General features: G+C 42.4%; 1 protein-coding gene across 9 annotated transcripts in view; it reads left to right on the plus strand.

Annotated features, from left to right (window-relative positions):
- The window catches only part of sox6 (SRY-box transcription factor 6), a 133,496-nt gene that overhangs the window by 45,440 nt on the left and 74,693 nt on the right, over positions 1–13,363 (plus strand). For all 9 annotated transcript variants that reach the window (XM_074666843.1, XM_074666847.1, XM_074666844.1 and 6 more), the window contains 2 exons: positions 2,775–3,015; positions 6,052–6,262. In XM_074666843.1, the coding sequence (XP_074522944.1) occupies positions 2,775–3,015; positions 6,052–6,262 (452 nt within the window). The remainder of the gene's footprint in view (positions 1–2,774; positions 3,016–6,051; positions 6,263–13,363) is intronic.

Raw genomic sequence — 13,363 nt, forward strand, 5'->3', positions numbered from 1 at the left:
CCCCTTTAGATCTCAGCGCTGTGTGCTCCTCTCTTTAAATATGATGAATAAAATACGGTTGCCCTCAGATATTTTCAGAGAATTACCACCACTCTTCTCCTTTCCCTTTCAATAATATGAGGTAGTATTGTGTGGGGCTTGTCGAAGGTGGGGGGTGGGGCAGAGGGGCTTCTCCGCACTCTTAAGCTGCCTGAGCGCAGCCCTCCCAGCACTGCTAATAAATTATTAACTCCTGCTGACAAATACTGTTATGGAGCCTGCCGCAGATCTGTTGCATTCTTTAACAAGATTGCTGTAGACACATGTTACAGGAGGATGGAGGCTCCATCGCTCCTTTTCTCTCTCTCTCTTTCCCCTTCTCTCGCTCACGCCTCAGCAGTTTGACTGATGGCTGGAGACCCAAGTAAAAGTGCCTGAGAGACTGAATATTTTAGTGGTAAAATAATACCACTTGATTTACTGTGTAAGACAAAAGCAGTGCTTTGTTTCACTCTCACACTCCATTGAGGATGAGGTGCTTGTTGCGCTGCAGGCTCTGGCTTTTTGGGGGCATGAATAAAAAATATATCAGAATCTACATGCCTTACACACACACACACACACACACACAAACACACACACACACACACACACACACACACACACACTGTCCCCATTATATTCATGTTCTGAACTTTGCTCTGACTTTTGCTTTTCGATTAACACTGCCCACTTTTTGGATCGTCTTCTCTTTGATATAATTACAGGAAACAATTTAAAGGCTGATTAAAATTGAGGGCTTAGTCCTACCACACACAGACGACAACCAAGGCACAGATGATGACTGACAAAAGGAGAGACAGACAGGCACACACACGTTTCTCACTCCTGCTCTGCCTTCCACTGGACTCAGAGTTTGTTTGTGCAGCTGTTTAGACACATGAGATAAACTTTAAGCCATTGTTAAGGTCCTCCTTCACTGCACAGGTTATCTGAGTGTGTGTGTGTGTGTGTGTGTGTGTGTGTGTGTGTGTGTGTGTGTGTGTGTGTGTGTGTGTGTGTGTGTGTGTGTGTGTGTGAAAGGACAATTTGGAAGGTGAAAACAAATTTATTTTCTCTGAGCTCCATGTTTGATAAAAGTATAAAGAGGATCTGTAATCTGGACGACAGACCATCCTGAATCAAGACTAGAAACTTTCGACTTATTTTACTGGAACTTTAAATGCACTGAAAGTATAACAGCAAAATATTTTGATTTGTGTCCTGCTAATTTCTTTACAGCTTGCTTTTAAGCACTGCTGTTGGCATGATTTTACCTCAATAGCTAACAAAATTCAAAACTGTGTCTCTTGAAAGCGAGGCTCCTCATTTAGAAAGACTCACTTGAATTAAAACCAAAAACCTTGCTCTGAAAAGCCATCTTTAAATGGATCATACCCTCCTCTATCTGTGTGTGCCTGACTCTGAGCAGACAGCACAAGGCCAACATCGCACCACAGCCTGCCCAACCTTGACACCCCCCACCCCCACCTCTCATACCCCCCCCCCAGGCAAACTAAAGCGCTGTCACACTGACCCCTGTGGATCAAGCAGGAGATAGGTGACCAGTGATCAGCTGTACAACAAGAAATACCCTTAGCATTTTGTCACATACAAATACAGATTCATACCCTAACACCCTGCTGCTGTCTCTTTCATGCACAGAGGCAAAAAAATAAAATAAAATAAAAAACACATCTAAAGAAGATAAAGTCATCACATTAAGCCTGAAAACTCAATGTCCCGTATGTAAGAAAGAGAAAGCAGAACAACGGCTCAGGGTAAAGCCAATTAGGAGTTAAATACACTCCTGCTCCTCCACTTCGCGTCAGCAGGAAGGCCATATTATCATTTTTAATTCAATATTAAATGTATAATGAGATTTCCTGGCACAGTGTTTAATTTCATTCATTGCAGCACGTGACACAAGTGTGGCCTCATTAATAGTGAGGGAAAAAGGAGAAAATTCTGCATTAAAAAAAAAAAAAAGTTGTTAAGAAAATAAAATGAAAGTGGGATTAACATGAGTTTTCTTTGCATCTAAAATGTTAAGTGTTCTTTTCACTGTAATATTCATGAAAGCATGTAACACATTTTTAAATTTAGTCCTCCGCTAATAGCTTTTGATTTTAAACAGCTCAAGTAGGATCTGTTGGTCTAAAAAGACACTTTCACATCAAGATGTTAATTACTTCTATAGCTGAATAGTGAATACAATAGAAGATGAGTGTTTTTTGTGTTGACATCCAAGCAGGGAAAAAAAACGTGTTGAATAGGAGATGCTTAATGATTTGAGCAGATCAGTATGAAAAACAAAGAATATTATTTATGTAGACCAGAATTAAAAAGAAAAGTATTTCAACAAAAGAAAAAAGGAAAAGAACTATTTCCTGCTGAAATGAAGCTAGTTGTGATAGTCGTCCTGCTGCCTGGCTGACCTACTGCCTGACTAAGTGTGTTAGGGTTTGGGCCAGGACCCAAGCAGGCAAAGATCCAGCTCCAGATCAAGCCATCCATCCACATAAAACACAGGATTAGAGAACCCCTTCAACTGCTTTAACTCCATAGAAACGACAGGCCACAGTCAGGTGAATCTTTATTATTATCTGCTTAGGTGCACCATTTGTAATCCCAGGCATGCACAATGAACATAACTGTGAGTTGCTCATGAAACACTCAAGCACAGAGCACTCCATGTCATAGGTGTTTTAAGATCCTCATATGACGTCTTATCTCTATCCTTTCTTTCTCTGCAGCAGAGTCATGTCTTCCAAACAAGCCACGTCTCCTTTTGCTGCTGTGGTTGACGGGGACGATGCCATGAGTCAGGAGCACTTGTCCTGGGAAAAAGAGGAGAGCGCAGAGGCCCACGGCACACCACAGCTGCCCCTGCACAGTCTACTCCACGGAAAAGCCCACCCTGATGAAATGCAGCCGCTCAGCAGCGTGCCACCTGAGAGCGACTGGGAAAGCTTGGTGTCAGCCCAGCAACGCATGGTGGGTCATGTTGTCATGTGACATACGTTGAAAGTTTCTAAGAGAGACAGAAGATTCCATACTGAGGCTGGAAAATGGCTTGCACCAGCCATTTCCACTACACATCTTTGCAAAAATAGTAGTTACATTAGGACAGTGTAGTGATTTTTTTTGCATTTGATTGTTTTCTTGCAGGAAACAAGAAAAAAAACAAGATTTATCCGATTACAATATAGTGTATTTGAAATGTGATACTCTGTCTATGTCTGTGGTATAAAAATAAGTTTTAAGACTGACAGAAAAGTAAAAGGTCACTTCAGTACAAACCTTCCAAGAATAGTTAGTCTCACTAAATTTTACAAAAAAAAAAATTGAACTTGAATTTTCTACTTTTATTTGATGTTTCCAATGTAAGAAAAGAATAAGAGGAAACACTTTGAAATAGTTTTGAGGGCAAAGCACAATACCAAAGTGAATGGGTAGTTTCTTTTCCAAGAAAAACAGAGTGTTTAAGCTGTGTGCCCTGAGCTCTCTCTGTTCTCTTTGTAACAATGGAAGGTTAGCAGGCTGTCTTTCTTTCTGATCTGTACAAAGAAGCTTTGTTGATATTCTTCAGTTCCCTCATGCTGAAAACTTTTTGGGTCTTTTGATAACCAGCTTTGCCATAAACTGAATCATCAAGTCTTATTGGGTCAAACAAAGACCTCAAACTCTCCCTTCAACAATAATGATGGCATGTAAAATCGCAATACCAACAACAGGAATTTAAGCCCTTTGTACTTCTTTTATTGTGCATAGCACAGGAGCTCTTCTGAGCTCTTGCTGCCATTTAAGAAACATGACTTGTCTTCTGTGCACGTATGTTGTTTTTCTTGTTGGGCGTAAGCTACATCTGCAGCCAGACCCCAAACATGGTGCATTCTAAGTGCAAAGCTGCTTTGATGTGAGCGGAGCGACGAAGAGCACAGCACTTGTGGGCTATAGACATGGAAGGCAGGTGGTCGTGTGTGACAGACGGTTCTGTGGTAAAGAGACCCAGAGGGCCTCTGAAGTAGCTGTGCAGCCGCCCACTGAGAGCCTCAACACCTCGCCATTGCAGTGCAACACACACACCCGCACTCACACGCAAATAGCCTCTGTAGAAGAAGACTGCTCCTCATGATGCTGGGCTGAGTATCCTGACTGATGAAGGTAACTGACAGGCAAAGGTATGCTTGGGAATGCTCATATGGCACATTATGGGGTGCCACTAACAGGATTTAAGCAGATTACAATTATGTGAAGCTGAATTTTTGAAAAAAAAAAAAAAAACTTAACAGGTTTTTGTAAATAACGGCAATCAATATTTTCTCTTAATGCTTAAACTTAAAGTGCTGCTTAGAAAAAAATAAAACTAATCAAACAAAATATGTATATTAGGATGACAATCAACAATTGCCTCATTAGATGACAATATTAAATAAAATAGTATTCCTTCTTTTAAAAATATTAAATATAGGGAGACAGTCGTAAGAAGATGATAGGGTTATGCAAACTTTAAAACAGGTGACAGAATAAATGAATTGAGGGATAAAATGTAAACCAAAAATAAAAAAAAATAAAAAAAACTGCTGCACAATTTGATGCATAATTTTTTCTTTGGCTAGGATTAAGACGTTAAAAGAGTTTATGAAATAAAGGAGGAGGAAGACAAAGTGAGCAAACAAAAAAAGAGAGGAGGTTAGAACAGAGGACGGCAAAGAGAGACAGAGAAGAAAAGGCATAAGGGGAAAGGAATGAGTGTGTTTCCGTTGCTGATTACCTGACTCCACTGCTGTGCCATGCGTCTGTGTGGGCTGTGCCCTGAACCTATGCCAGCTGATTAACCCAGCACTGCTCCACTCCCCTCAAGCACCCTCCACTGTCTCTGCCACGCTGCATAATCATCCAACACCCAGGCCGGGAGGTGCAGAGCCGGCGAGTAGGTCGTGCCACCCTGGCACTTGGTACCAGACCACCCTACACACTAACAGTAACTCTGCCTGCAGCTCCACATGTAGTGGAGAGATGATATTTTGGCACTGTCAACATTCCTGCCCCGTTTATTGCATTCTTTGCTTTTTAAACATGACTGTCAGTGACTCCAGACATGCTTCTACCATTTGTTCTCACATTACAACACTATTTTATCACGCTGTAGCTGGTTAAAGCTCGTTTTTCCTGCAGAGGTGTGTTGGATACAGATGCATGATATGTTTATTCTCTTCACTATGAAGGCCAAAGTTTAAATCAGGGCTAAGTGTTCCCCCGTTAAAGGCTGCAAACTCCTGGCTGCTTAGCTGCCTTCTGCTTTCTCAGACTCCACAAACCATAATTAACACCACCTTCTGTCAGACGCAGGTCTGTGTGTTCACCGTGCTCTCCCATGTGCAGAGCAGTCTCCCTTCTCTTGCTCTCCCCCTCATTCTTCTCCCCTGTTTCCTTCATGTCTCTGTTTGTGCACAGGGAGCACTCAGCCAGTCAGCCAGAGACAGGACCCTTAGTTAAATACTAAACCATACACAGGTGGGACTGAAAAACAACAACAGCTTCAGACAGGACACAGATTTACGACGGCCTGAGGCACTCAGCTGAGAATAGGTCTCCACTAGAAAATGAACAAATTACACAGCAGTCACCCTAACACAAATGCACACTCAAAAGCAATTTGAGAAATTACAGTTGGGAGGTTTCTCTGTGTAGTCTCTGCAGATGAAAAGTAAAGCCTGGGCGCATTATGGATATGCCCTATGAAAGTGTACCTCATCATTTCATCTCAGTTTTTCGCTTGTCATGTCTCATTTACCAGCGCAGCCAGCTCTGTTGAAGACACATACGCCGCTGTGTGAAAGCCAGAGAGGAGCCATTTGATACGGCCAAATCGCCCCTGAGCTGCAGAAACCCAGCAATCACTGCATTTGAATGAAAAACTGTCAAAAGCTCAATGGAGCCCTGACACAACACAGAATCGCACTCATCATTTAATATAAATCCCATCCCTTGTTGCCACCCCCTCCCCTACCTCTGTTTGTCTTACAGGAGTCTGACAGCAATAAAGTATGTTCCCTGTACTCCTTCCGGAACAATTCCACTTCGCCACACAAGCCGGAGGAGGGGGCCCGGGAGCGGAGTGACCTGCTGAGCGGATCAGCGTTTGGAACTCCGGAGCGCCGCAAAGGAAGCCTGGCAGACGTAGTGGACACGCTGAAGCAGAAGAAGCTGGAGGAGATGACAAAGACAGAGCAAGACGGTATGACTCCCTACATGTGTGTGCTTGGGTGCGTGTGTGTGTGTGAGTGTGTGTACTTTTTCCTCAACTTTGTGTCTGATCTTCCTAAGCTTTCTTTCTTTCTCTTTCAATATGTCTGGTCTCTGAATATCTGCTTCTTTTCTCTTGTATTTCTCCCTCCCGTATACTCCCACGAGCACACCCAACCTGGGAATACTGATGCTACTGTGTTTCCAGTTTGTTCTGAATCTCATCCAACATGACAAAGACTGTGTGTTAGAGCACACCAGCATAAGTGTGGTCTTTCTTTGTGCCAAGCAAAACTCTTTGACTGTAAAACTCAAAGTGCAGACTGAATGCCAGGAACATTACCTCTTCTTATTTTGCTACGCAGAACACTTTTCACTCAGCACAGGTATTCATCAAAGTTTGCTGCTACAATTTTCAAGCTTTTATTCCCCTACAATAACAAAAATCTTCTGCTGTGATAAGTCTGTTGGGTCGATGTCTTATCCACACCCTGTTTCACCCTACTCAGCTCTCCCTCCCACAGCCTGCAGTCTATCAAGAGTATGGTGGAAAAACAAATATTTGAAAGAGCTGCTGAAACACATCCCCCTTCTTAATTAGGGCTGTAGTAATATAACTACATCCAATCAAATGTTAAACCCCCTCGGGAATGCATGTGTCTCATTTAGTGTCTGGGGAGCTCTTAGCTTAAGCACTTCATCAGACGAATAAATTAGACCTCTGTTAGCCTAAAAATAATTTGCCAGTTCTTATTTTTAAGTGTTCGTTCAGCGGTCTTTGTATCAGAACATAACAGTACTCTCACAAGATAATCATTTAGTCACCTCTTACTTTTGGGGCTGATTATTTGTGCCATCATTTTAAGAAAAAAAATGGTGAAATATTTAAGAGCAGAAAGTTTAAGAAGCTTGAAGAAGAAGATGAACAAAAGGGATCCAGATTTATCAGAACCGTAAGATCAAATTAATGCAGTTACAGGCTTTAGTTTATAACTTTTAATACTTACTTGCTTGCAGACATTTCTGTGACTGAAAACACTGAGAAATTCAGGGAGTTATCACTTGATCCTTAAATAAAGGATGCATGTACTTTTGTTTGGAGTTGTAGTTTTGCACTTAAACTGACATTAATACCATAAATTTGCGCAAGAGAAAAAAAACATGTATGGTGCCTCACTGTACAAGACAAATTTTACTTAGTGAAAAAAAAAGCCAAGTGGTTCTGCGGTTACTTTTTGCTTTACCTGAAGGTAAGATAATATTTTATGAGTGTCTTGTTTCTCAGAGTTGATTTTTCAGGGCGAGACAGTCAGTGCTCTCTGGAGCAGCGGCAAGCGTCGTGGTAATGAGCCCCAGCTGGTGAAGGCTGGTTGTTGCAGTAATTTAAATGGTCAAGTGCAGCTTGAAATCCAGAGCCGTATGTTAGCGCAGGGAGGAGAGGGTGCTTTAGAGTGCCATACAGCTGTTTTAATCTCCTGTTAATAATAGAGACTTGGTCTGCCTCATGTGCTGTGTATCATCGCCACCTAAATAAAGTCCCTTGTTGGAGGAAATTGGTTTCCAAGCAGGGAACACAGCAGAAGACAAGAGCCTCACAAAGTTCAGTCTGCTGTCCTCGATCTGCAGAAACTGAGAGATACTCTGTTCTCAAGGGCACTCAAGGAAGCTTTAGTGGTGATGATCAGTGATTACTGTAAAAATGGAAGGAGAGGGACTCTTAGAAACTACCACAGGAAAGACGGCTTTGAGAAATCACAATCATAACAATCATGTGTCTTTGTTTATGAAACGAGGAAAAGTTGTGAAATGAAAAGGGCAGGATTAACCCATTATAAAAAGTACGAGACAGTCGGGGTGGAGGCATTTGTTGTCTTAATGATGTTGCTAATGTGACACGAGCAACAGATGAGCTAAATATATCACTTATCTAAGCATGACAACTGTTGTGTCTAATTCTGCTGCTTTGGTGCCTGCCTGCTCGGGATCACCGAGGTCCTCTGAGGCTCTGAACCATCTGCTACCATTCTTCTCTGGGCTCCCTTGTCTGGTCAGCACAGTTCATTGTCCTGATGGGCTGAGGATGAACGTGATGACCTCGAGTGGAAAGGGGAAACAACTGGTGTATGTGGTTGACTTTTCACACAGGGCCCTGCTCAAATGTTTAAAGTGACACCACTCTTAGAAAGATGTCAGCATTGGTGGATTATTCTATTCATGCATTTACTGGTGTTGTTGATGATTGTAGTTACACTTTCCAGTTGTTTCTTGCAAGAATTTTTTATTGGCTTGATTTTTTTCAAATACAGCTAAAACCTCTATTATACACTGATGACGGCAAAATTCTTGATTTCTCAGTTTAAACTCAACTTTTAAGTAAAACTACAAATAACCCAAATTATTTAGGCTGAAAAAAGTGGTTTCATTCATAAGCAGGAGTAAGCCGACAATACTACTTAAAATAAAAAAAGGAGGGATTTATTTTCCCCTTTCCAGCAAACACTTTTCTATCACAGAACATCAAAGTATTATAGCAGCCAGACTCTCTCGTTGCCCATGGCGCCTTATCCTAACAACAGAGGCCATCTCCATGTTCAAGTTATCACTCCTCTATTCTTCTGTCTCTATATATTCGTACCCTTTCACCCTCTCCATCCTTCCACTCTTCCTCTCCATTCCTGCTCCTTAAAGTGCTTTAAGTGCTTGTGACTGTGCTAATGAATGAAAATGTCCTCCCAGCAGCAAGCAGCACATTTAGCTGAATAGTCACCTTTGCTGTAAAAGCTCTATTAGGCCTGGTTGCCAGCAGGGCTAACGATTGTGCCCCATGTTTATTTACTAGGTATTGTAAATGCATTATTTATGGATAGGTCTCCGGACAGCACTTGTCAAGAGTTAAAAATGTCAGTATGAAGTACGAGGAGGGAAAAGAAAAATAGCCAGCATTATAAAAAAGCCAAGGTGACCTTGATTTGATTCACATGCAATTAGAACAGTTTTATATAATGCACTAAAGTATGAATCAATACCATGCAAGTCAACACACAAATACTTGTGTGTTGAGCCTTTATGATCGCCCCCAAGACAAGGACGGGTAATTGAGTTTTTAAATTTCCTGTGGTGGCTTTTAGGGGTTTTTCTGAGACACAAGATCTGAATCAGATGCACTTGTGTATGCATCTTTTGTCATCTTTGTGTTATTGAGTGGTATGCTTTCTTTTAGGACTAATTAGTCACACTGTTTACACGACAGCTGTACAGAAACTAATCAAATAAAGTTACTTTTTGAAGTCAGTTAACTTTTTTTTACACTCGCAATCTGCATTCTACCACTTAGTGTTGAAGTTTTAAGATAAAATAAACTTTCTTAACCATTTTACATTATTTTTTATGATTTGCTTGGTCATCGAATAATCACTGTAGATGATTGATCCCTGTTAAAAACCACAGAGTAAAAAGAACAGCACACACAGCTGTTAGACTGGTAGTGAAGAGTTATCTGATAAAATTAACAGCTTTAATTTAAGGTTATTTCATGAGAAATACTCAAGACCAAAAAAGCAGAAAAAAGAAGAAATTACCATATCAGGGCTACAGTGATGGCCTCCCATACTATCCCAGTTTCCTCAAACAGTCAAAGTGGATACAGAAAGTACTCAAGCAGAATACTCCACACCTGGAGCCCTTTGACAGAGTCATGGCTAATTAGCTTAGAGAAGGGGAGCCATAGCAGCATCCAGCCCAACTGTAAGCTCTTTTAATCTCAGGTATAAGGATATTCACTGGGAGAAGAGTGGCTGTGTAACAGCAGTGGGTAACCTAACCATTGCTTGTGACAGAAAACAGCACAAAATAGAGTGCCCCTGGGGATCTGTACTGTATGTGTTATCCTTTAGACCTTTCTTTCTTCTTCCCCTGCCTTTGTCACCTCTCCTCTATTTATAAGTGTAATCCTTCTAGTGAGGCTGTGTATTATCACTGTATAATGACTGTGCAGTAGGTTAAGGTGGTGGTGGTGATGGTGATGGTGGGGGGCAGCATTGTGTGGGCAGCCCTAGGTCATTATCCCCTATTACAACAGGCCATGTAATGAGATTCAGGGATGTGTGAAAGCTTTGGAAGAGAATAGGATCTGCTCTAAGCCTGTGGTCTGATTAGCACTGATGAACTCTTGACTCTGTTTTAACACTGTCCCCTGTCAGTGTTGCAGCCTCTGTGGGCTCCAAACTCATGCAAAAGGAAACTGGTTGCAAGTGCTTGAGGTATTTCTTTGTGATTTATCGACTCCAAATGTAGTATTTCAAGGAATCTTTAAAGGTAAATTATATTTAATCAATTAATAGAAAATAAAATACATTCCCTCCCTCCCCCAAACAGACTGAAGCGTTTTCTTCCCTCCTCTTTTACCTCCCTCCCTTCTCCCCTCTCCTCTCATCCCAGCTGCCATGTCATCTGGTTCTGCTTTATCCCACCTAATTAATAGGAATCTTTGTTATAATGATCTGAGCATGAGCCTCTGACTCTATGCATATGCAATGAGGGCTGGAAATCCAGTTGCCTTGGTTGCAGATTTTTTCATGGCAGTCTTCACACATAACTGTGCGCTGCCTCTGAGTGCGGCTTCCTACCGGACAGCGTTAGGCAGGGACCCTCCTGGCAGGACACACACACACTCAGGCCAAACATCAGTCGAGCAGCAGCACCTCTTCTGTGCTCTGTCTCCCCACCTTCTTTAATTTTCTCTTCTCTATTCTGTCTACATGATGTCAGCAAGCTACTTAACTTGATGCAAGTAATCTATTTGATCAAATAGCCAATGTGGTTCTGTGTGTGTGTTAGCATGGACTGTATGTGTCAGTGGGGGCCTACCCGTGTGTGTGCATAAGTGTGTGTGTGTGTGTGTGTGTGTGTGTTCTCTCTTGGCCTGTGGCATGGTGCAGCAGCCCAGCGGAGCAGTGCTCTGGTCTGTCACTTTTGTTTGAATAGGTAATGTAGATCTGTTCAGGCTGAAGAGACATGAGCTGGAATCGCTTGTTAGGACACATGATCAAAAGCGGCTCTCTGCTCTCTGCCAATCAACCCTCTTGTCACCCTGTGAAGCAGACGTTAAATAGATTTTTCGGCTGTATGCCGCGGGCAGCCTGCCAGCCTGACATGTGAACTTTCACAAAAAAAAGACACCCTGCCCCTCTATACTTCCTAATCTCACTTACCCATCCTCTTCCTTCCTGTCCACTTTCTTACTTTCTTTTTCACTGCTTTATGATGCTTTCTCTGATCCGGATAACTTCTACCTGATCCTGGTGAACCCTTCCCTCTTCCTATGATTTTCTTCTCCCGCCCCATCTCACTCTCTGGTGGCAAAGTTGCTCCTCTGCCAGGCAGAGATCACAGCCCAGGACTAAATGGAGTGGCAGTATGAGAGGAAACGGGGAGCAAAGAGTGTCTGGTCGTCTCCTGCTGAATTATGTATTTACTATCTGTTCCAAAACAGAGCCCTCACACAACACAGGCATGTCCCCCACAGGACGCCAGGGGGGCTGACACAGGTTTCACTTTACACAAGCTAAGATATAGATTTTGTTGCCCCCTTTCAAAACGGGAACCCTTTCTGCTGTCTTGGTCATTCACATGACAAAACAAGCAGCTGCTTCTTCAATGTGCCATTCTTTGCATTCAAGATCACCTTCCCTACTTCTCATATTCCGATTAGTCAACAGTAGCAACTGCTGTGGAGCATTCCAGGGGCCATCTTCCCGGGTTTCAGCTGTTGAGCGTGTCCCCCTGCACCCACGCTGCACAAAACTCCCATTGTGATCCCGGCTTACTGGCTGCACAGGAACCCCTTGATAGGAGGAAACGGGTGTCTGTGAGAGACAAATCACAGCCAGCGCAGCACAAAGGCCCGTTTGTCCTTAGACGCTCACATGCTGGTTGTAGGTATGTCTCCCTAGTGACATCACTGCTTACGAAGAAAAAGTTTAATTAATTAATTAATCATATTTGTTTAAAACAAAACAAAACAAACAATTTATTCATTCAGTTCTGGATGTGAATGACTGGGTGATGAAATCAGCTGCAGCTTGGAAATGTTCTGACTGCTCCTGGAGGGGCACAGAGATGGTTAAACGCTGACACATTAGAAGGCTGAAGCCATTAATGGTTCTATATCTGTCATTGAGCTGTGACGCCAAGAATTGGGAAACGTTGCTATAAGAAACATGAAGACACACAGCAGTAATCTGCAAACTTCACATGGCCAGATGTCAGAAAAGGTGGGGATAAGATGGTCAGAAAAGAGCAAAACAGAGACTATTCTACAATGGGATGGGGTACAGAGGGAGGGCACATACGTATTAGACTGTGTGTGTGTGTGTGTGTGTGTGTGTGTGTGTGTGTGTGTGTGTGTGTTCTCAGGGTTACACTGGGAGGCTTGTGTGCCAGCTCAGTATCACTGCCTTAGCTGAGGTATTCAACTCTCGAGCATTCTCCACACATAACTTGACAAAAGAGCGGGTGTCATCTGACCAAGGATCAAAATAGTGAGAGTGTAACTTACACCCTGGGCACAGACAGCCTCTGCAGCCTGCTAATGATTTCAGGGCACATTGCAGGCTTGTTCTGGAAGTCAAACGTACGTCAGCAATCCAGCAACGAGATCCACCTCAACACAAGCAAACATGACAAGCAGAGTAGGTGCAGGGTGCAGCCTATTAACATATTTGCATTGTTTCCCCCCCTTTAAAACAGCAAAACTGAATATTTTACATCAAACTTTGATGAACAAAGAGACTATCTAATAAGCAATGACGGAACAGATGTTTCCTCCCACTCAATGCTTTATCTGTCTCCTTGTTCAATAACATTACAAGAGCCAGGAGATGAGATGAGGATGTCAGAAGAAATGAGTAGAAATGTGTTTTATTGCTGTGCAAAGCCGGAGTACCAATGATTATAATTATTTGACGAACGCCATCTCTCTTTAGAAGTACCTACAGAATAATATTAAAGTCTGCACCGGTCAAGTGGTTAATATGCTGTAAGATAATGTCACCCAATGCATATCCTAAAGCGTAATGTGGTGGTTGACATTATA

Source organism: Halichoeres trimaculatus, unplaced genomic scaffold, assembly GCF_033239565.1.
Source record: "Halichoeres trimaculatus isolate MK-OKI-2021-1 unplaced genomic scaffold, fHalTri1.1 fHalTri1_scaffold_3, whole genome shotgun sequence".
NCBI classification, from domain to species: domain Eukaryota; kingdom Metazoa; phylum Chordata; class Actinopteri; order Labriformes; family Labridae; genus Halichoeres; species Halichoeres trimaculatus.